The sequence below is a fragment of the Thamnophis elegans genome, chromosome 1, assembly GCF_009769535.1.
Source record: "Thamnophis elegans isolate rThaEle1 chromosome 1, rThaEle1.pri, whole genome shotgun sequence".
Taxonomy (NCBI): Eukaryota; Metazoa; Chordata; class Lepidosauria; order Squamata; family Colubridae; genus Thamnophis; species Thamnophis elegans.
The window spans coordinates 78,985,685-79,011,006 of record NC_045541.1 but is presented as its reverse complement, the minus strand read 5'-3'; the positions used below and the strand labels follow the sequence as shown (position 1 = coordinate 79,011,006).

Sequence of the window (25,322 nt, the reverse complement as noted above, 5' to 3'; positions counted from 1 at the left end):
GTATTACGGTGAGGGGGAGGAGTTATTGCAAGGAAAGTACTGGGAGGAGGAAACAAAACCCAAACAAACAGGATTTGCCAAAATGGGCTTGTCAATTGTTACTCTTTTTTTCCCTTTTATATGTCTGTGTGAGTGTCTATGTGCATGTGTGTGTGTGCATTATTTGTATAGGTATCATATAAATCTATATATGTATATGTGTGGATTATATATATTTACATGTGCATGTATATATATAATTTTTAAATATATATATATATTTATATATATATGTATGTATATATATACACACATTGTTTTTCCATACAAAATTTTACTATAGACAGTTTTGTCCTATGGTAACACTATTATATACACCCATCTAGTTTAGAGGCTAAAGAATACTCATTCATTTGGGGAGCTTTTCTTCACTTTTCTAGGTGATTTTTAATTGGATTGACTTAATTTTTTTTTTCCGCTCAGTGCATTTATTTAAGGTTGGTCTTGTAAGCCGAGTGATGAGGCCATCTTTGCCTTCTCTTTGCCAGCGGGGAACTTAGTGTCTCCTCTAGACCCATAGTCATTTTTATCGGAATCGCTCCGCTTGCTGTTTGTACTATGCTTGGTTGGCGTGCCGGGGGGATGGCTCACCTGCCCGTTCTTCTCGTCTGAAAAAAGTTGTTTAATTACGTCAAAGAAGTTACTCAATGGGCTGCCTGGGTATACAAAACAGAGGAGACAAAAACGAAAAGAAAACAAAGAAAGCAAGAGAGAGAGAGAAAAGAGAGAAAGAGAGAGAGAGATAAAGGGAAGAGGAAGAAAAGAGAACAAACAAACAAATGAACAATGGGGTTTTAAACAAGAAGAACATGATGAGCGGTCCAGAGCCACGTGCATGGGGGTGTGTGGAGGATGAAGACAATGAGTAAAAAAGGAAGAGCATCAGGAAGGGAGCACCGCCTTAAGCGTATGGAAACTCAGGCCCCATTGGGTAGCTGGAATCCTGCCCTGTTCAGCAAGTATGGAATATTTCTCCAGCAAAGCTATTGCAAGGCATTATGCAGGCTGCTATGCGGCAGAAAATCACCATGGGCTTGTATACAATTCTTCTGAAATTAACTTAACTGAAGTGAGTCATGAATAATGGAACCTACGCATGCTGACTAGGAATTCCATTCAATTGAATTCAAGGAACCTTACATGCAGGCAAGTGTGCTCAAAGTAACTTAATTATCTCTATTAATTAGATTATTAATTTCGAAGAGAGGGTATCCGTGTGCGTAAAGGAGGAACACGCAAATCTGGTTCTCCTTTGAAATGAATTTTGCACCGCTTGTAAAAAAAAAAAAAGCATTCCTAACCATTTTCTGTATGAGTACTTTATTTCGTGCTTTAATAATGCTACTGAACCTGATTTGCCAGTCTCTGTCATCTGCTGCAAACCTGAAGCGCTCTTTAGATTTCATAGAATCCATATGCATCTGGCAAAATGCACAGGAATGAAGGCAACGAAACACACACCTACAGACATAATGCATTCTATGAACTACAGAGATGCCCTCTGCCTCTTCATTTCATGACTAAGTCCCCAAATCTTATTGGTGTGGTAGACTGCATTCAGCAACCCAGACATGCCATTGTGGTGGTAAAAGGCCCCTCTCTCCCCCACATATGAAGCTGCATTTGCTACCAACCTTAGCTTGAAAACCGAAAAAGCTAAGCCAAACTGGTTGACATTGGGACAGGACATGGTCTGGAATTACCAGGGCTGCCAGCTAGACCGGGAAAGATTAAAAAAACATCCCAGAAGAGGGGCAGTGGTAATATTTGTCTATGGTTGTCAAGAAAAAAAAACACAGGCATGAAATCACTAAGACCTAAGCTTGACTTGAAGAGGAGTTGTTTGTTTGACCTCAAAGGCGATTCCCCTGAATAGTTGAAATTTGAGCAAAATATAGTTAGGAAAAGTTGAATTTTGTTTGTAAGCTGCTTGGGCAATTCCATTCCTTGGGACAGAACAAACAGATATAAGTATTTTTTAATGAAGTTAGTAAAGGTTTGAATCCATACTATCTCAAAAACCTGCACTTAAAGCAGGTGGCAGCTACTATGGTGCTCAGCCACTTTCCTTGTCTTTGTTGAGACAAGAAAGTGAAAAATACAAATCTGATCACCCATTCAACTTGGAGATGATGTAGTAACAGGGCATTCATTGAATGAAATTTCTCACTGAGATTTGTTTGAAATCATTGATTTTTTTTAGAAAAAATGCAACATTTAAATAAAGATTGGACAATATTATACTAGTGTAAAGCAATTATTATACTAGTGCAAAGCAATTATTATACTAGTGCAAAGCAATTATTATACTAGTGCAAAGCAATTATTATACTAGTGTAAAGCTGCTGCAAATACAAGAAGATTCTCATTGTAAGGTATAGCATTGTAGGAAAATTAATTCAACCAGAGAAGCATCTATATTAATTTGTTATTACAAAAGTAACTCAAAAGAAATCAGGAAAATTTATTGTTGACATTAATGCAACAGTTTCTTTTGAATACTTTTCCAAATGATTATGTCTCTTGAGGCTTTATTTTTTGGAGATGCATTTTAATAGATGCAAGTGCACAGTTTTGTGCTGATTTATAGCAGGAATGAGTTAAAAATCATGTCACTATCTCATCTGTGAAATATAAGTAGGTGAGTACCGTGAATAAATAATAATCTAATCCATAACAAAGCAACAGAAAATGACACAATTGAGACAATCCAGTAAGATATTAATATTATCTTATTCTGTGGAGCTAACTGCATATTCTATCTGGGTTACTTGCCCTTTTCAGATTTAGGTGGCTATTTCAAAATACTGAAATGCAACAGTATATTTTTTATTGAACAAGTCAGACAGCTACTGAAATAAATAAGGGACCAAAGGCAATAATATTAAGATATATTTTGAGTATACGTTGAATAGGCATATAGTAATTTTGCTACTTCACAGGATTTTAGGGGATATATTCCTGGATGCATTTCATAAGCCAGAATACCTTCCTTTAGTTAATAAAACTGAACAAGCTAAAAAAAGAGTAACAAAACTACAAAAAAGGAAAACAACACAACAAAATGATATAAGGGCTCTATGTATAGAGTATACCAAAAGTCAGACCCCATAGACCAGGGGTGTCAAACTCGCGGCCTGTGGGCTGGATGCATCATGTGCTGGCCCCACCCCACCCCTGGTTTAGTGAAGGGGGAAAAAGTCCCAATACGTCATGTGACGCCGCCGTGATGACGTGAGTTTGACACCTCTGCCATAGACCAATAGACAGTAAAGGAGACCATCAGATTAGAATTACTGAATACCAAAGAAAATGTCACTGAAGTTGAAAATTTTCAAATGCCATGCATCACACAAGTAAGGAAATGTCTTTTAAAAATGGCAATTGATTGGGACACTGTTTTGGTATACCCCATATTTTTGTCTACATAATAAATTAAATAAAAGAGGGATTAATTTTATTGTAACCATCCATCCATAACCTACTTCTATAAGCAACTTCTTCATAAATCTGAAATAATACCAGATTTTTAAACTGCTGAATAACTGGGGTCATAAATTTGTCTTTCCAGTGTTCAAAACTAGTCTCTTAGGAGACTAGGAGTTTATTTAGGAAAACATGGAGAATCCACAGTGGAAATGGAATATATTTATTTATTTAAAAGATTTATATGGCCGCCAATCTTAAACAACCTTGGGCAGCTTAGAACAGCCATAAAATGCCTAGCTGTAGTTCTTAGTGCAACTTGAATCATGTTAAACATTGATAAATGTTTGCATGTATTAAGACTAAACACTTGACCGACTGATTTCAGATGATGGGACCTTTCTCAAATACACAGCAAAAATAGGCCAGAAGGTTAATTCCTACGATAAATGCCTATCCTCCACAGTCACCCTTTCCCCAAATAAACCAATCAGACAGATAAAGAATTGAAGATGATGAGTTTCATGAAAGCCTTATGTATAAAAATGATTATATAGCAGGAATAATAAATAAGGCATAGCAACTTCCTGTATCTCAGAATAGCTTACTTGGGTACCTGCGTGGCTGTGGACCCTGTATCTTTATATGTAAAATGAAACCAATCAACAGAAAGTGTGAAATAAAACTGGTAAAACACTGTAAGTGTTTTGGGGAAGGCAAGAGAATATTACACATTTCTAAATTTTCTAAGATATGCATTCAGCAAGATCAAAGAGAAAAGGGATTGCAGAAGAAGCATAGAAGAAAGCATGGACATTGAGCTCCACCCACAGACGAAAGCAAAAGACAAGGGCAAACGAAAAAAGGCAGGATATTTGCTTAGAGGCTTCAATGTAATGTTAATATTTTAATCTGGAGAGAGGATCTATATTTTCCTCTTTTTTGCTCTGTAATTTATCAATCCTATGTGATGCTTGTTCTTTTTCAACAGGAAAGGTTCACATTCATTGTGCCTACTGTGATGACTTTAATTAGAGCAGCTAACTGATTCTTGATAGAGCTTGTGAAATGTTGATGAAACAACGATCCAAGGGAGAGAGGAATCATTAGGGAGTCAGAGATGGCAGCCCTTCCATTTGACTTCTCCACAGTACCCGAATTGAGAATAAAATAAATATCTTTTTGGAAATGGCCAGTCCTGGTTGTAGCAGTCACAATTCCCGATATTAAATTAAATTAGAAAGCTAAGCAGGATCAGCCTTGCTTAATTCTTGGAAGAGAGACCACTGAGAAATCTCAGAATGTGACAGTAATGTTGGAATTAAATAAATATCTCAGAAGAAGGCCGCAACAAGCCACTTTCATTGCTGCTAAGAAAACAATATGGATATGCATATATAATTACTAGGAGCTGAGTTTGACTCAAACAAATCTCTACCTTATGTCCTTAGAAGTAAGCCAATTGGCTCAATCATCCAGGATTCCAGGCAGTTTGAGAAACGATTGAAAAAACAGATTTCTGCATGTGGTGGTCTTTTGAGGCAATGATTTTTGGCTTAAATGAATAGTGGACACTTGAAGTTCTGCAAATGAATTAATTTTACAGTTAAAGTCTCATATTGATTGCTCTTAAGTTTCAGCCACTTGGACACCTCATAGCAACTGAAGGGTTATAAGGGAAGTAATGGCAGTAGTAAACAACAGCACGTTTTATTGCATTGTACTATTGTTTAAATAAAGTTACCAGAACATGCATGAAAAGGACTGAATATTTTTTATACCTTGGAATATTATGACTTTACTCTGAGTAGGATGCCTATATAATTAAAATGTTGGTTAATCCTATAAAAAGGCTGGGGATAGCAAGATTTTTTTTTAATTCAAGGAAATGAGAAATACCACCCAATTACAGGTCAGGAAGCAAATACTTGAATATAAAAGAAGTAAATGAGGAAGACCTAACAAGTGGATGAACTCACAAATGTGGCATAAATAATGTCGCCTTCTGGCAAGATGGGCAACAAACAAGTTAAGTAAATTTAATTTAAAAAAATCAAATCAATGAAAAGACCCTGCCATCCTATTAAGACTCTGTGTGAGGCAAAAATAATAATTTCCAAAGAATTAATTTAACAATAGCCTCCAAATTTATATAAGCACCCTCAGCTTTGTGATTACAGGAAGCCAACAGAGTAGCATCCAAGTTTTAAAAATTAGTCTAAAAAACCAATACAACTATGATCCTGATCAAGACATAGAAGCCATTTAGATTTTTTATATTTTGATGCTCTATGCATGGACAAATTAGATACAGGACAATGAGTTATTATTCCCACAAAAAGAAACTGCCAGACTAATCAACCAAGCAAGCTCTGGGTTAAGCTAATCTCTTCATTGCAATTTTTTCCTTAGCAGTTGATTCCCCCCCCCCTTCTCCAAGACTTGGATATTTTAGAATTTAAACAACATTTAGCAATTGCCCATTAACAAAGCAAGTTTCTGTGTATTTCTCACTTTGTCTTTAGTTGATGTTTTTGGAAAAGCCTGGTGTGGAAAGAGGCATAAAGTGAAATTATTTAATATACTTTTCTAGAACCATTATGAGCTTCTGTGGATAAACTTTTTGTTCCTCTTCAGTCCTTTCTTTCAATGTCCTTCTCTCAGAATTCAGGTATTCACTGGGATCATTGAGAAACATTATTCCATGTTGATATCAGAGTGGAGTTTTCCAATTGTATAAGAAGCATGGCATCTTTATTCATGTGAAGTTTGAGGCTGAACTAGGAAATCATCACAAAGAGCAGATAAAAATGTCTCAAGAAATTAAGTAAGAATATCTTCTCTGGAAAGAATAGCTTTATGGGAACTTTAATAATTCAGGAGTAAGAATTCAACAAAAAGTTGTCCTTTCTATAAAACAAAATTGGGCAAGATAAAGTTTTGCCTTCGAAAAGGTTTAGAGTACTGTAGTTCATTAAGGAAATAATTTCCACATGACTATTAAAGAAGCTAAGTATAATTTCTGTTTCTATAACAAAGCCACTCTAGTATTATAAAAATCTCAGGAACAAAAAGACAAGATCTACATTGTGTCCTGCTTGTGGTTCTTCAAAACGAATAAGTTTACTTCCTGTTGGGAACAGAATGTTGAACCAGGTTTTTAGTATCTGATACAGGAAAGTGGTTCTGTATTTGCATATCCAGAACCAGCTGCCAAGTGGTAGAACCGGTTTCTTACCTAGAAATTGTCATTCCTTGAATGACTGTTTTCAAATCACACTGCATTTGTGCTGTGCCCCATCTGGACCTTCCTTAAGCTTAGACTGGTAGAAGTCCCTCCCTGCATTTCACACAATTCCTTTGAATTCCCTTCAGTTCCTGAGACAACACAGTTCATCCAAAGAAACAATAAAGCCAAATAAGTGAGAGGATGGCCTGTATGAATGTTCACACACATGGAGGTTTGGAAAGTGTCTGACCGGGTCTACTTGTTACAAGGTGACCAAAGGATAGCACTTTTCCAAAGATTTATAGTTCTTGGATGGATGGATGGATGGATGGATGGATGGATGGATGGATGGATGGATTGATTGATTCAGCCAATTTGCACCTATTCGGGAGAACCGGTTGTTAACTTTCTAAGTAGTTCAGAGAACTGGTTGTTGGAAGAAATCTCATTTTGTTTTTTTCCACTTTACAGGCTAATCCTGTAAGGAAGGCAGGAAGGAAAGATTCTGTTGTTGTTTCTAGCCTAATTTTTATTACCCTTCTTACAGAAACTCCCTCTCTGATTAACCCTTATTACATTGTAACAGCTAAGGCGAAGCACCCATCGATGTGAGTGTTGAGTTGGCCATGCCCACCAAGTCACACGATCACAAAGCCATGCCTACCCAGTTGGTCATTCAGGCAGAGAACCAGTTGTTAAATTATTTGAATCCCACCACTGGATGGATGGATGGATGGATGGATGTTACACACACACATACAATGCTGGATTAAGGTAGATGTAATTGCCTGGCATTGTTCCAGGGAATGTCCTGGAAAAAGGGCTTCTGAAGCTATTGCTATTCCTGTAGAATGAATTTGGCACAGATGAGGACATGGCCATTTAGTCAGCTCACAACAAAGCTTAATAGTTGGGATTATCCATCTGAAGGAACATGATAGTAGTATTCCAATATCTGAGGGGCTGCCACAAAGAAGAGGGAGTCAGCCTGTTTTCCAAAGCATCAGAACTCAAGAAAATAAATAACGGATGGAAACTAATCAAGGAGAGAAGCAACCTAGAACTAAGGAGAAATTTCCTGACAGTTAGAACAATTAACCAGTGGAATCGTTCACCTTTAGGAGTTGTGAGTGCTTCACCACTGGAGGCTTTTAAGAAAAGACTGGACAGCCACTTCTCCAAAATGGTATAAGTTCTCCTGCTTGAGAGGGGGGTTGGACCAGAAGACCTCCAACTCTATTTTTCTGGAGGAGAAAGTCCTCAGGTTTAAAACAGACTCTGGAAAGCCAAGAATAAGCAGGTGTCCTGGCTGAATGAGACCATATGATTTGGGTGCCGTAGACACTAGGGAATAGAGCAAAGTTTCCATAGGACCCGAAGGGTTGGAAAAAAAGCAGTTAATACTACATATCAGTCTAAATGAAAAGCAAACACTGTGAAGAAGATAGCAAGGACTGTTTTATCCTTACAAAAAACAAGAGGGAGAATCATTTTGGAAAGTTCTCTAGGTCAATGGAATCATGTCACAACTACAAAAAGTTAGCAGTAGCTGTAGTTTAGTTTTTTGTTTTTAAAAAGGTTTAACATAAAGAGAATGAAGTAGAGGGTTCCATAGTAGAAGAGGATGGGAGGTTACTGAATAGAAATATACTTACACTAACGTGCTTAATGATTGGAAAAGAGAAAATTAGCTTTTGATGATGGAAATAAGAAATGGCAGGAAGATGAACTTTTATTGATGCCAGAATTAAGCCCCGATACTTCAAACTAAGCAGAAGATGAGATACATGATGGATGAGATGTTGCAGAAGGTCAAATCAATGGTTCTGAAAAAGGTCAAGAAAATATATTCAGTTAGCTGTGCAGAAACGCTAATGGATAGCTTATAAGAAGCCAGCATTCATTGTTCTGCTTCATCCTAGACAAGTTGTGGAACTGAATCCTGTAAGAAGTAAAATGGAGGGAACTGAAATCTAGATCAAACTGTTATGGTAGATGGAAAATAGATGGTGAGTGGAAAGTAGATCAATAGATGTTGGGCTAAATGAAATAACAGGGTGAATCATGTTTTTCAGGCCACCAAAGCATGACAAGTACTTTTATGAGGATTCTAGTCAGCACAGAGTTCAGTGGCTGTTGTTGAGGTTCTACCATCAAAGGATATAAGGTCTACTTGTGAATGGCTGTCTTAATACATTTGAGGTGGTTGGTCAGAATATCACTCGATATCAGAAGTGGGTTTCTTCCAGCATTACTGCCAGTTCAGTGCATGCATGATTTTGTTCGCATGTGCGTATGCAGTTGCCTATAAATAGGTCTGTGCATGTGCAGAACATTAAAAAAGGTGAAAAAATATGTTGCGGTGATCGGGGAACCGGTTCGGAGTCGTGGTGAGCATGCCGTCCCTACCGTTGGGAGACCCAGTCGCCATTTCCATTACCATCGAACCGGTGTGAACCGGTATGAACCCTCTGCTGGATATATTCACTACAATGAATATGTATCATAAGTTCCAGAAGATGGGGTGATTTTGTCCACTTTGTTTATGTATGAAATAATCACAGAATTGTATGGCTGTGAGAATAGCAAAGGAAAGACGAGAGTAACTTCTAGAATCTCAGCCTCCTTAATGTAACATAATGCCTAATATGACATAATCTGAGTTGCCTCAGATGCAGAAAGTCTGAAAGCGAGACATGATAGCAAAGATGTAATTGGCAAAGAAACAAATATGAGACCCTTGGAAATGTCCTGGATTCAGCCACCAGAAGGTGGTTTCTTTGATACATGATGGAAGAGAAACAGCTGTTCTACATCCGCATTTAAGATATGGAATTGAGATTTCCTGCTTGATGTTGGTGATGAGTAAAAAACTAAAGCAGATTACAGTCACCATCTGACCCAAGAGTTGTAAGATTATATGGACCTTCTAGTGAAAGAAACTTGAATATACAGAAAGTATCTGAAATGCATGGAATGGTTACATCAACAGAAAGGCACACTGAAGGACTGCTGAAACTGAAGCTGCTCAGAATGCATAGAAGATATTTTAGCTAAAGATTCTTAAATGGTACAAGGTTCTCTATTGACTCTATAGAGAGACATAATTTTCAGGTGTACCAAATGAACAATGTATTCATTGTTCTTTCCCAAATAATTTATTTTTGAGCCCTTCTTAATGCTAAACAGTGAGCCGATACTGTATAAGACCTTCTGGAAAATAATTGGGTTACTTGTTTTATTACCAACAAGTTTAAGGTCAACAAGTTCTAAAGGGATAGAATCCCAAGAAACTTTAAAAAATATATTTACAAGAAAGATAGAAGGAAAAAAAAAGGGGGGGGGAATCACAAATTACCCCAGTGGAAGCATATCTACCAAGACCTGATCTTTGCTAAAATTAGTTTTAAAAATATGGGATTTATTCAGTTTAATACAAAGGCCAATCTGTATCCCATCAGATATTGTAGGATTGCATTTCCCATCATTCATCACCAAGAGCCATGCTGATTTCAGTTATTAGGAATTGGAGCTAAATCCTGCTTACACTCTTGTAATCCCTTCCTTTCCAATAATGTTAATGCTAATATTAATTATCTTCTTGCTAATTATTCCAGCACTAGGGTAAGCATTCCAAAAAGTAGTGGAGGGGAAAAAAGGAAAGTACAGACATAGCCATGTGATTTCCCACTTAGTGACTGCTTCATCTAACAAGAGAGTTGCCAGTCCCAACTGTGGTTGCTAAATGAGGACTACCTTTTTATGTGCTGATGTTTGCCATAAACAGTATAAATGGAATGAGAGGCACCACCAAGGAAAGAACTCTTGAGTTTATAGCAATAGCACTTAGACTTACAGTATATACTGCTTCATAGTGCTTTTACAGCCCTAAGTAGTTTACAAATGTCAGCATATTGCCCCCAACAATCTGGGTCCTCATTTTACCGACCCTGGAAGGATGGAAGGCTGAGTCAACCGTGAGCCAGTTAGGATCAAACTCCTGGCATTGGGCAGAGTCAACCTGCAATACTGCATTCTAACCACTGCGCCACCACATCTGAAAAACTTTGAATATTTTTAAAAAAGTTTATTTTTGTTTCATTTAAGATTCAATGCTATATGCATGATGAAAAACATACAATTTGGGTGTGCTTTTGGACTTTAAGGCCTAAGGTTTGGCATGGCACTGACCCAGAATATCAGATCTGGATATTCTGAAATATGCCTTTTTTGCATTTCATTTGCATTACAATAATGTATTTGGGAATGATTGTTCAGGACACTTCAGCTTCTGTAAGGTGCTGCATTCAGACTGCTAATTATAGGAAGTCTGACTTCACTGGTTGTCATTCTGGGCATGATCTAATAGCTGCATTCATTTATCATATTAAGCCACAAATTACTGCTCAAACGACATTTTGCTAGGTAAGGTTTATAACACACATTAACTATAGTTTGCAAGATGAAATAGCTGCCTTCACAAATGACACCAAGCCAAAGCTAAACTCCAGTATATTGTTGCTTGGTAAAATGGAGGAGCATTCATATAAGCTGAGACAAGCCATGTGAAAGAAAAGGTGTGCCTGCCTAATTGGTTGCAGTGCTTTCCTTCTGGAATATGACTCCTTTGGAAGTTTGAGCAGCTCTGACTTTGTGTAATGGGCTGTGAGAATGGCATGGGGAGAGAGGAGGAAGGAGGAAGAGCCTCAGCCTAGACGATCATCATGCAAAAGGTAACTGAGGAAAAGGGCTGTGGGAAGCATCTCAGATAGGACTCTTGCTAGTTCTTCTGGAAATAAAATCTTTCAGTCTTGCAAGATTCTTTGACTGTAACCTTACAATGAAAGTAGTGCTAGTACTCATGGTTGCTCCTTCTTGCCTAGAGGGCTGACATTCTTTTATTCTTTAGCTTTCACCTCGAGCTCAGCATCAACCTGAATGAGTTTTTGATTGTATATTTGTTCTTCCTAGCTTCAGTCATCTTTTTTTAAAAAACATTGATTTAATATATTAGGTTTTGATTTTAATCTGTACCAAAGTTGCTGGATGATGGGAAGTCTTACAAAGTTATCTTACAATTAAACAACTTTTAAATAAAGAAAAACAGGGCTATTTCAGTCATGCTCTAGCACTCCTAGTCAAGAGAAGTTCAACAACTTCTCTTGTAATCTTTCTGCTGGTACTTAAAAATATTTATTCTATTCAAGCAATTATTTTGGCTTCCAAATACTGGATTGTAATTGATGATATTTGCACTTTTCATAATTACTTGGATTCTATTTAATTTTTTATGTTCAAAGTTTTATTTATTTATTATTTTTTTAAGCCACTGAATAATTTTTTTATTGCAGAATTTTATTGTCATACTAGATTTGAAGAAATAAGATTGAGATATTCTTTAAATCCTCAATGTGTGTGGCTGTTCTAGTCTAAGTTGCACAACAATGGTGACTATCCTTTCCTGATCTATGTTAGAATACTTAAAATATAGTTAGCACCCTGTTGTTCACTTCAGTAGAGGCAGACAACCCAAAGAGATTTGTAGATTTCTGGTTATTGTCTAGTGCAAGCAGTCACAACTTTGGGCCAAGATATACTAAGAATGGAAATCCTTTATCTTAGACCTCTTAGTTTAAACAGTCATGAAATCTGTTACTTTATTTACATAATTTGTTTACATGGCTAACTGAAAGTAACACATCGGGGCAGATTCTATCATCGTACCTCCTTGTCCAAAGCATAATTTAAATGCTGAATACAATTCAAAAGAGAAGGACACACAACTGTTACACTCCGGTTTCTAAATTTCTTTGGCAAAAATCAGAAGGATTCTGGTAGTACTTTTTCCACCTGACAAATTGCATTAAAAGCTTATGCAGTTAATTACATTTGTTAGAAAAAGTGCTATTAGGTTCATTCTGATTTTGCAACTAGAGAAGAACATGCTTCTCTTCCCTCCTAAAATGTCTAAAATTCCTTGGCAAGCTAAATTGATTTTTATCAAGTAGATTTGAGATAACAACTGTAACTTAACATCTGATGCAAAAAATAGAATAATAATTCATGATCTTGTCTACATTGATTATATTTCCAATACATTTAATGGAACTACCTTTGCAGAAAATTGGCAATAAAAGATGCAGCGGGAACTCACAGTACAACTTTTAGCTCGAAATAAAATCTGGCTGGCTTCATTCCCAGTTGACACGTCAGGTGCATGTGGTAGCATAGTTTTGTTTAGCTCCTCCAAGACTTTTCTTTCTTGCTTTTTAAAATCGTAAAAAACTCTCATCATTATTTTCATGATGGCTTTTTATTTTGGAGGCTTTTATATTCTTTGGTATATTTAACATTGTTTTGATTATATAAAAATCTTACATTGAGCAAGGAACATCTAACGCATCAGCAAGCAGAGAAGACAGATAGTTATGGCTTTGATGGCCTTATAAACATTTTGCTGCCTATCTGGAGGTGATCAAAGCATGGAAAATAAAGGCTGCCACAAAGTTTAATAAAAAGGGTAAAGAGACTCCAGAAATGCATATTTCCCACAAATATTCCCTAACAGATAAAGAAAGAGCAAGTGAGCTTTGAAGGTATGAAACACCAAACATATTTGTCGCATTTGTGGGAAAGTAAAAAGCTGAAGTCAGAGGAAAAAGTATTTGGGGGAAAATCTAGAAGATAGAGGCTACAGGTAGTCCTCGATTTACAACTACAGTTGAGCCCAAAATTTATGTTGCTAAGCGCGGCATTCGTTAAATGAATTTTGTCCCATTTTATGACCTTTCTTGCCACAGTTGTTAAGTGAATGTCTGCAGTTGTTAAGTGAATCTGGCTTCCCCATCGACTTTGCTTGTCATAAGGTCACAAAAGGGGATCAAATAATTTGAGGACACTACAACGATCATAAACACAAGTTGCCAAGTGTCCAAATTTTGATCATGTGACAATGAGGCTGCTGCAGTGTGAAAAACAGTCATAAATCTTTTTTTTTCAGTACCTTTGTCACTTCACACAGTCACAAAATGAACTGTTGTAAGTTGAGGACAACCTGTATGTTCCTTTTGAGTGTAATTCTAGTAGGTTTGCTAAGTCTGTGGCAGTTAATATATCTCATAAATAAGATGATTTGATCTGCTTAAACTCTAATGTGATCTCGATGCTTGAAACATTTATTGTTAGCACAATTGGTACTGTCACCTTATAATTGGTTCTTAGCTGCCATCAATAAAACAGAAAAAAAGAGAAGTGGATTGAGCAGTATATAATGATGTCCTGAGAAAGCTGGAAAAAGGCAGAACTGAGAGAGGATATGAATTATGGTGAGAAAGATTTGAAGGGAATGTAAAGAAATCCCAGAAGGAATTGAGAAGAGCAAAGTGAGGGACTGGGGAAAGAAGCCAGAGAAATTCATATGCAAAACTCCTTCAGAAGACCTGGCAATTAAAAGTTAGGGAAGGAAATGATTCTTGGAGATTTTACTCCTTACCTAGCAATATATGAGTAATATAGGCAGGCCATTTAGTGTTACACACAGTATCAGATGAAATTAATGATAGGAAGTGCTGCAATAGATGAGTAGTAAGTCATTCTTTGAGCCAACTGATATGCTGTCAAATTAGTCCAAGTGACTTGTAAGAAACAAAATGGCTCTCTAAACAAAGTAATTGCATGGGGATTTCATTTACTTTAAAGAAGGCAACCTTAACCTCATGATAATATGGGTGATGTTGAGGAAATTTATTTTGCACTTCAACTATTTAAAGAGCACCCTCTTTAATTGGCTGTTGCAAATTTAAAATAGGGTTTGGGGAAAGACAAGCAGAAGAACTATTAGTCATAGAAGTTGCAATCAGCAAAAGATAACATGCCTCAGACAGGCAAATGAAATAAGATTCTACTTAGATTGTTAACCATATTCATTCTCTCCTGAAGAAATATTATATCTCTTACTACATTTTCAGAACATGAGAAATTCAATTATTACACTTAGTTTGGCCCAGATATTCTATAGTTTGGTTTTATTATTGTCATGTTTGTCTTTATTTTCTGTATTAAATCAGTGATGGAGAACTTCACCAAAACAGAATTTAATTTCACTAAAACTGTAAATAGATGGATTGTTCAGTGCTGTCATATGCAGACGATATGGTGATTTGACTGCAAACACCAATGAGGCTGAAATAGGCTCATTGGGTACATAACATCTTTCTGCAGGGAATAACATCAACAACTGAAGGATGGCAAGCCTAATATGACATATTTTGTATAGTTTGTATAGTATCATTAAGCCAGCTGTGTTTAAATTGTTCCCAGTTCTGATAGAATCTTTACAATACAAAAATTAGATTTGGAGAATAAAACAGTGGCAAGACAGATTTTACAATTCAAGCTTTTAGGAAAAGTCCTTGAGGTGGCAGAATTATGTTTCAAATGCAATACTCTCAGTGGGAAGTGAGATTCAAGAATGATAGAATTTAAGGACAATTAAAAATTATTAATTACTGCCACAAGTTGAATTTTTGTTCATGATGCTTAGATGAACATTTTCAGGCTTCGTGAATGTAGCAGGTGGAGAAAAAAATGATTCACATTAGACTCACCCCATAGGTGATTGTGAGGATAGGATAAAACTCTTATAAGAGAGAAGATAATTTATACTGGTGTAGAATTTGACCATAAAGGAGTTTCCTCAAATGTAATAAATGTAAATAGGATGTTCAAACCTCAGGTGACAGGACATCTGCAGCATCTGTTTGTAGTGAAATATCATAGTGAATTTTCTGTGGAATGTTTTGATATCCTTCCCTCGTTGGTTCTATTATGAAAGAGAGTTCTCTTATAAACAGGATGTAAACAAAATGTTTGCTCATGTCCTTCAGAAAGGATTTATGCAACATATTGTGACATCCTGTTATTGTTTTAAGAGGATTAGGAAAGATTCCAAAAGAATATAGAACTCTTTATTGCATAACATTTTAAGACATACACTTTCTCAGTTCTCTGCTCCTTTCCTATATCCCTTCTCTTCCTCTCTGTTAGATCTTCTGGTACTACATTATACGCTTCCCTATCTCAACAGACATAAACAATGATAAACATTTTCTTTTAATGTTAGAAAGTTCCAAAGATGAAGCAGACCTACAAACACACATAAAGAAGATCCCAATGAAAACCACGTAAGCTTTTCATGAGATATGGAGGATCATCTAGTAAATCTCTTCTACTAGTTGTTGTCTCTAAGGTGAAATTAATCACAAGGCTTCCAGTTTTTCCCACTGAGCTGCTGTTTCAATATTCTGCGATATAGGAGTCTCAGCAGGTCACCACATCAAAAGTAGACAGAATTACCACCCTTCTGCATTTCAGCTGAGATGGATCTTTTCTCAATGGTGCTTAAAATTTCTAATTAAAACATTGCCATCTTTGCTGTTAATTAGTTCAAAGAAAACACAGAAATGCTCTGAAGGAACCATCCTTATGTGTTGGCTGAAGTTTATCACCAGCAAGAAAGTCAGCAACTTTTAAGTCCCCAACTTTAAAACTGCATCATTTAACTGTATGTGTGTATTCAGCACAATGTTCGGTCTTGGTATATTTAATTATGTTCTCTTACAGATAAATAATCAACTTTCACTGTGTGACAGAGATGTATCAGTAACTTTAAGGATTTCTAGTAAGAGGAAGAACCCTAACCTTCATCAGTGTCCAATTTGATTCATGGATGAGATGGTAGCAGAGGGAGATGGCAGTAACAGTTGATCAAATTAGGGTTAAATTGGCATACAAGCAGTAGATGTTATGATAAAGTTTTTAAAAGTTCAATATTGGGCCATTAAAACACAGTACATGGAATTAGTATGGTTCCACAATATCTTGATGCATCTCATGAATGAACTTTTAACAATATGCTCAATGATCTATTCACCCCATAATAAGAGATAATCATGGATAAAAAGTTTGTAATTGACATTCTTAAATAATTCACAGTGGATCAGGAATTATTTGTGATCCTTAATCAATAATGGACAATATAACAAGAAAATCAGCTACTTTCATTATTTTAGAAATCTTCAACTGAGATGTTGGATGACAAAATAATGGTTTTAAGTGGTTGAAGTAAGTATATATAAGTTGTCTATGTTAAGTTAACAACACAAATGGATATCCTCACTGATAAATTTTAAAATGTTTTATAACTTAATTTACACACATCCCAAAGTTTTATGCTTAGTCTACAAATGTTTCTGCTCCAAAGAAGATGACTGACTGTCATAAGCAACAGGCTTGTATAATCCATTTTATTGAGTCTGTAGCAAAAGGGCATCAAGTCCCACAGAAATGGCATTAGTCAGCAGTTGGAGCATTCAGATTATAATAAGCTGAGCAAGTATCCTTAGCTGTGATATCTTTCAGCTACCAAATGCAAAGTCTCAAATGCTGCAGGCTAGTGCCAAGCAACTCTTTCTAATCAGCAGCCTCACTGGTTCTGAAATATCTGCATAATTGGGAATACATCTCATAAGAACCACAGCTAGTTAGAAAAGAACATTTAACTCCAGATTCTCAGGAATTGGGTCATGCAGAATAGTTTTTACTTTCTTTGGATCAGGTTTAATTCCTACAACTGTTTTTCTAATATAATAAACTCTTGAAGATAAAACTAGCGTTTGTTTAATTGGTTTTATGGAATCCTTGAAAAACTGCTCTCAGTTTATCACAGAGCTCCTCAACAGTTGCTGGATAGACAATAACATCACCAATATAACTGCCTTAACAACAACCACAATTAATAATAAAGGTCATCCAATGGAAAGATTCTGGTGCCATTTTTAACCAACTTTGGTGGCCTCCCACTTAGCAAAAATCAGAGCAACTTGCACAACACGCAAAATATTGTCTATTAGGGGGACAGTGGTGTTCTTACCCCATATCCTTATCTCATGTTCTTAGGTTGACAGATTTCATTAGAATCTGAATTTGTACTTTTCGTACAATACCATTTGCCAACATTTTGTTTAATTCATTCCCCTCCAGTCTCAGGCAGCAGGCACAATAGACTCATCTACTATAACTATGTGAGAACATTCAGTAATTAAGTAGATAAGCCCTTCAGCCAAGACATTGTTTCAGTCTCTCCAGCTGATCCAGCTGACTCTGAGAATGAGCAATTCTCACTTATAATATGGCTCAGAAGTCTCTCTCTGAAGACTATGAAAGGAAAAGGTAGATATCTGGACAAGCAGTGGTTCTAAATCTTCTTTGATAACATACATAAAATCATCAACCGTATCCAAGCCATCATCATAATAAAGCAATTAAAACACGTGAAAGTATTGGGCTGCCCCTTGGGTTATTTATTTATTTTTGTCACCCGCCACTTAACTGTTTGCTTTTAAATGGTGCATGACGGCATTTACTACAAACAAATGCCCATGAAATCCTAGTATCAGTCACCCTCTCTAACTGCTCCCCATTAATACTCACAACTTACTTTTATTCAACATTCCCAAAATAAAGTCTTCCTCATCCTCAACGTCTATTGTTATAAAGGCCTTTAAAAACTTTCTCCTGTACACACTCATTTCACATTTTGTTAACAAGATTAACCCATGTTTTCTTGGAGCAAATGCCATCTGTATGTCCATGTCCTCCCCCATAATATACATTTATATTGTTCCCGTGAATAGTGCAATAGTCCACAATGATTACAAAGAATTTCTGCCTGATCTGACACTATATTCCCGGTCCCATTTTAGCTACATCTTTCTGGCTTTTTATCATTTGGCAATTAATCAAAGTATTTATAGAGATGCTATTCATGTAAGTGACTTTTTTGTTAAGTGCTTTCGTGATTTGATCATGGTAATGCTTTATCCAGTCGTAGCTTTATTTTTTATTATTAAGATACTCACAATTATTGGTAAATGCATTTTTCACTATTTGATCTGCAGTGTTATCTGTTTTTAAATGTCCTCACTCATGTTTTAGCTAATTTCCTAATTGCTTTAATCTAGGCATCTAAAGAGTCAATAGGTGTTTTTATTCTACATCCAAATTTCAACTGTTCCATCAAAACATTCCTGTGCTGAGTTCAATAGTTATCCTAAACCTCTTCAGAAATAAGCTGCCTTTTTTCCTGATAAATTTGAAAAATGAAAGTTGAACTGCAGTTTCCAACAGTTTAACCCTTCAAATAGCCATCTTATTTGCCCAGTTTGATAGGAAATCCATAACATGTAAATACCTTCATCCATTGCATTGAAATTCAGAAGTTGGAGAGCAACAAGACTAGTGTGAACTATGCTTATGTAAATTCCAATGTTCATCACTGATCATTGTATTATTTCTTGGGGGATTCTAAAGAAAGATTCCAGAGTAAGATGTGATTTAGGTTTCTTTTCTATATAACAAACTTAGATATAATCCTCTCAATAGTGTCTCAATCTTGTCTCCTTCTACATTCCATTCCCCTTTCCCTTCTGTCTTCTGCAATGTCTCCTGGGACTTATAGTACTACACTGCACAGTCTTTAATTGGCAAAATCCCCATAATTTTGTTAACAACTTGCCAAGTAGGATTTTAGAGTTACATAGCAAATTTGAAAAGTCTGTCTGGCTTCATCTCAGATCCAGAGTCACTCTTAGGGAAGAATGAAGAACAGTTAAATAGCTGATTCATATGCTTATTAAAGATTGTGTTAGCTATATGCATTTTATATAATTGTTTAGGAATTATTATTCCTAAATAGTAGAAAATATGCATGCTTGTTCACTTTGCTTAGAACATACCACTGTTTTGTATATCAGTATCCTGACAGCTAGAGTTGCCATTTCTACTTTCTAACTGTAGCAACAGACTGATAATTATTAACTTTTCTTTAGAATTGTGGGCAAATCACTTTGCAAGTTTCTTATAAAATAACATAGCAGATAAAGAAGACATTCTATATTGATCAAAAGAGCAAGTAATTTCAAATGGTACAAAGGCAAACCTGTAATTATACTAGAATGCCTCGATAACATCTGGATATTTTTACCCATAGGTATTATACATATGCTCAAGAATTTCTTCTTATCTACTGCCTTTAAAATTCTGTTTTTCATGTGCCATTATATTATCCCGTGCTACTGACAAAAATGGCATTAGACAAGCTTCAGATAACATAAGACTCCAGATGGAACAGAATATGCTTATATTGATGTGCACTGTAATTAACCTGAATGAACATGGTAAGTTTGGGGATTGTTCCAGCATCTTGCTTCTGGTAACTGGAGCTTAGGGGTGAGAGAAGATCTGATGTTTTTATGAAGAGGTTAAAGACCTTCCTAGCATTTAAATGACTCTCCAGAAAGACATTGGAGATGATGCATTCTGATGACTGCAATAATAAATCAAAGCAATTTCCCCTAGACAATTGAAAGACCCCTCTCTGGTTGAGCTATTAGAAAATAATAAAAAAGGAGTGGTTTGCGTAGGCCAGATTTGATCTGTCCAGATTTGACATTTGGTCTATAAGTTTCAAAGCAGCTTCAGCCACTCTGATGTATAATTCCCTAAACGCATTAATCAAGGCATCTAAAGAGTCAATAGGTGCTTTTATTCTATATCCATATTTCAACCGTTCCATCAAAACATTCCTGTACTGAGTTAAATATTTATCCTAAGCATCTTCAGTCTTGAAGTAAGGTTCCTTTTTCTCCTGCTCACTTATCAGCATGGCAAGTCTTGCAACTTGAACAACACAAACTGGCAAATGCAATTCAGGTACTGTGAAGTGGTAATTCTTAGCTGCTGAAATGCAGCAGGGGCATACCATTTTAACTCTGATCTCTGGTATTAGTCTTCCTTCAGAAGTTTTCTTTTCTGTCCTTTTTTTAAGAATAAGAGAAAGAGAGAAATGCTTGGCAGTTGACAGAGTTGAGAGGAACAGGATAATGTGTAATCTCAACCCAGACCAGATAAAACGCTCAATGGAAACTTGAGCATTTCCTGTTACTTGAAACTGTTACATTGAACTCCCATCAAAGCAAAACAGAGAGCTGGGTTGGAATTAAATTTATTGCATGTGCCAAACTAATCATCTCACTGAATAAAACAAGGATTCATTTCATTTATAATGGGAGAAAAACAGAGGTTGTCACACTGGTTGAAAGTGGGAAATTAAGCAAGAACCTTATCGTCTCCTTCTCGGAAAGAATTGTGAGGAACAGCAGCGAGAAATGTGGCACAGAGTGCAAAGCAGAGAAAAGATTATTTGAATTTAAAGCCAAAGCAAAGGCTCGAAAGCAAATATATACACACCACTAGGCACCCGGGTGAGAGGAACTAGTGATGGTGCAAGAATATGAATTTGCAAAACAGTGAAATCATAAATACATAAATATTGTGCTGTTTGAAACAAGGCAAGTCTGTGCACAAGTGCGCATTGTGGGAGAAAACGGAGAGTGCTACGTATCCCAAAGGCAAGCAAGCAGCAAGCTGGCTGTTTATAAAAGAGTGTTTAAAAGATGAAATACTTCATAGGAAAAGAGGTGTTGAGCCATCATATTGTTCAGTGAGGGCTAGGAAGAAAAAGTGGAAGGGAAGTTCTTACCACATTTAGAAAGTCTCCCAGTCATCAACTCCATACAGTTAGTGGTGTCTAGATCGCAAGGATGGAAAGAGGAGGAAGGGAAAAATATCAAAAAAATGATTTCCAGAGCTCTATGTATACGGTAGGAAGATAACAGAATTATTTCCTTGAGCAGAAAGCATATTATATGGGCACGGCATAGCTGCCCCAGATTGTGATTTTCTTCTCTGATTAGCGCTATAAAAGTATTTCGAAATCAACACTCAAGCACAAAGCAAACCTTTTCTCTGTTACATTTCTCCTGTCTAATATTGGTGTTACAATAAACATGCAAATATTGGCGATCAGAATCTTGATTAATTTCAGACTAATGTTGTAAATATCTTCACCATCAGAGATATAAATGAAGGATTTTAAATAGGTGTTTTGATGTTTACAACACAGAATTGTGTTTCCAATCATACATGAATTGTTGCATTCATTATATAGAACATAAACACACAAAAAAGGAATAAAATATTTCACTAGGCTGCTACACGCAGGGAAGTCCTTCAGACATGGAGAACTTAAACTTAGCCAGATCAAATCAATACACCCAACATGATGATCGGAACATTCTACAACCAAAAGCAAAACAAGATATTGCATGTCAAATTCTGTGGTCCCATTTCTCACCCAATGCCTGGACTATAAATAATAAGACATTTTTATGTTTTCCAAATAATTGTGTTTTACTGAAAACAATAATACTTCTGTCTTAATGTTCAAAGTGGTTCTAAAGAGGGAGGGAAAAATATATTGAACTATTCTTTGGATTAAGTTAGTGCTGCCAGCAACTTACTGCCAGAACTGCTGTAAACACATCTATAATTAAGAGAGATGGAACTAATCTCAGTCCAAAGGATGAAACAGCTGTTCTTCCAGGCGTGTGCTTTTCATGCACATGGCAGAAAAATAAAGGACTGTTACATTTGCAGCAACATGGAGGGCAAGAACTAGATATTTTGAATTGGGTCAGGGTTTCCTTAATAGTAGCATAACCATGGCAAAATGGTCTGAACGTTGTATGGATGCAACTATATTTTGACACAAATTGAATCATAAGATGGCCACAGAAACAATGGGCCATCTTAAGGATTTTTGATAGCACAAATAAAGATATTGCTGTCTACGCCTGCTTACAACTTGGGTGTTAGCTTAAGCTGGAAAGTACAATTGAACATATTGCTTTTACTTCCCATCTAGTGCTTTTTTGCCCCATTTTCCTCTTTTTCAAGCTTGATGTTAAATTAAATTAAGTTTTTTCATTAGGTATTTTACAAAACATGCTCCATCATAATTCTGGAAAAAACATCCTTTCGAGCAAGACTGTAAATTATTTAATTAACACAAAGTTCCATTTGGTCATTATTTTGCCCTTTTTGGCTTCTGGCCCTATAATATGAGTTTTATACCATTTCTACTGTAGCTACTAGTGCCTCAGCAAGTCATTATCTGGTATTTCTTGGCCACAATAAGTAGTTTAGAATTATTTATATACTTAAATAATTTATATGGCTACCCATTTCAGAGCTTAAAACTATAGCTACAAACAGCAATCTGGGATGCTTGAAGTTAAACAATACCTCATAAAAATTTCATCAATGATTTGTTATTATAGAAATGGCCAGTACTTAATAAATATGTATAGCAAAAAGTTGAGGTTTTAACTCTATTTTGTATCCCACTGCACCAAAAACAAGTTGGAAGTCAACTGCTTTCCCCCCTCCTTACCTTGCACCCATTTCCCCTTCTTTCCCTTCCCCTATTTTCTTATTAACTTTGTTTCCATTTTTATTTTATATTATAATAAACTTCATTTAAAAAAAGCTATATCAGCAATGGAGTTATCAGAATTTCAAGGTGGGCTGGTTTCACAGTGCAGGTGCTGCTGCTGAGAAATCAGGATTCCTGGGTCCAACAAGGTGACTATTTGCAAAGTTACATAGAAGTACATTGATTTGGAAGTGATGGGGTACTTTTTGAGGGGAGGGTGGGAAGGAATGGAGAATTTTCCAAAACCTGAAAAGATTGTTCATTTAAGTGCCCCATCATCAATTTCACTTGTTTTCCAAAGTTTCAGATTTTACCTGAAGGGGAGAGACGCGTTAAAAATTATTCAAACTTATTCCCAACATTCTTGACATTTCATCTTTTCTCATGAAATAACCCCCAAGAGGGATTAGCACTGCCCAAGCTATGTGAGGGATATTTATTTATGTATTAAATTTATATGCTGTCCATCTCACTGTTGGAGGGACTCTGGTAAAATACATTCTAGCATCCTCATTCTGCATCCTTATAGGTTATAGCATGCTTATAACCTATAAGCTAGCATGCTTGTAAGTTGTAAGCATGCTAGCAGAAATGGTTGATTTAGCATGGTCAAGGGCTGTGATGGTGGCAAGCGAAGCCATATTTGCTGGCACACCAGGAATCCACTCCGGAGCACATGCGCACACTGACCAGCTTATTTTCGGCCTTCTGGAGGGCCAGGGGAGGTCATTTTTGCCCTCTCCAGGCTTCAGGAAAGCCTCCGGAGGCTGAAGAGGGTGAAAAACAGGCCAAACGGGTAAACCGGAAGTTCGTTCCTGGGTCGGGCATGCATGTGCAGATGGGTGAAGAGGATTGAATTAGTGTGGGCACATGTGCGTGCACGATAGCATGCAAACAATTGTGGCACACCATAAGAAAAAGGTTCACCATCACTTCTCTAGGGTTAAGGTGGCTCTAGAACCTCTAATGATTTATTGCATGTTGGGAAGTGTAGTTTTGGTCCAGGCAATTATGTGGCTTTTAGTATGTCTTTAATATACTTTTAATATTGGACTATTGTATGACATCAGAGTTTTCTTGGAGCTGAATAGCCTCAACTCAATCCAATACCTCTGAAAAAGATTAGCTTATTATTTTTTTAAGGGAAGAACAAGAAAGCAAAAAGAAAAGTATGTATTAAATGAACTTGGAGCAAGAAGTGAAATTGTACTGACTATAAAGCAAATAGCATCCCAAAGAATTATATATGAAGAAATACTGTGTGGTTTTTAAGAATCAGCTGAGAAAGAATACACTTTTTATAATATATACAGTACAGTATATATTTGTGCAAGCCAAAAATTTAACAGAAATAAAGGATTTTATTTTTAAAAAAATTGGGAAAGTTTGCAAACAATGTTGCTGTAACAATGCATTTTTATGCAGTCCAGTCTAGTTAGAGGAGAAACAAAGGCAATCCTCTGAAAGGCAGTTGATGAGAACAGCAGAAGAAGCCTGTTGCCTTCATATCTGGCATATAGTCCTACAGAAAGCAATGCTCTACTATGGAATTTTGGATCGAAATAATGCTCAACCGGAGAACTGGTTTGGAGGAGTGCTGGTTCCAGTGACCCAGGCCAGCAAACCACTACCGGTTCGAATGAACCAGTCCAAACTGGTAGGAACCCACCTCTAGGATACATGCTAAAACTGGAAAGTCATTCAATATAGCAATAGCAACAGCACTTAGACTTATATACCACTTCACAGTGCTTTACAGCTCTTTCTAAGTGGTTTAGAGTCAGCATATTGCCCCCAACAATCTGGGTCCTCATTTTACTCACCTTGGAAGGATGGAAGGCTGAGTCAACCTTGAGCCTGGTGAGATTTGATCTGCCAAACTGCAGGTAGCCAGCAGTCAGCAGAAATAGCCTGCAGTACTGCACTCTAATCACTGCGCCACCACGGCTCAATATAGATAATTTTCAATTTTTCAGTAATCAAATGAAAGGTGAACTCTGTCTACACATGCAGTGAGATACAATAGTGTTAGGCTTAAAGTGGTAAAACATATTGTGAATATAGCCTTTCCCTTTATGTCTAAACTCCATGGAGGAAGAAAACTATTCAGTAGAATCCCAATGTGCTACAGACACTTAATTTCTTTGAAATATCTCAAATATGCAGTTTCATACAATGTTTTATACAAGCAATCAAGGGCATTTATAAGCCAGGGTCTTTCTAGGACTGTACTAA

At 36.5% G+C, this 25,322-nt stretch overlaps 1 protein-coding gene across 1 annotated transcript in view; it reads right to left on the bottom strand.

Moving 5' to 3' along the window:
* Positions 1 to 471: 471 nt before the first annotated feature.
* The window catches only part of BRSK2 (BR serine/threonine kinase 2), a 458,442-nt gene continuing 433,591 nt past the window's right edge, over positions 472 to 25,322 (bottom strand). Inside the window, exon 19 of the mRNA XM_032222893.1 lies at positions 472 to 647. Coding sequence (XP_032078784.1) covers positions 472 to 647 — 176 coding nt within the window. The remainder of the gene's footprint in view (positions 648 to 25,322) is intronic.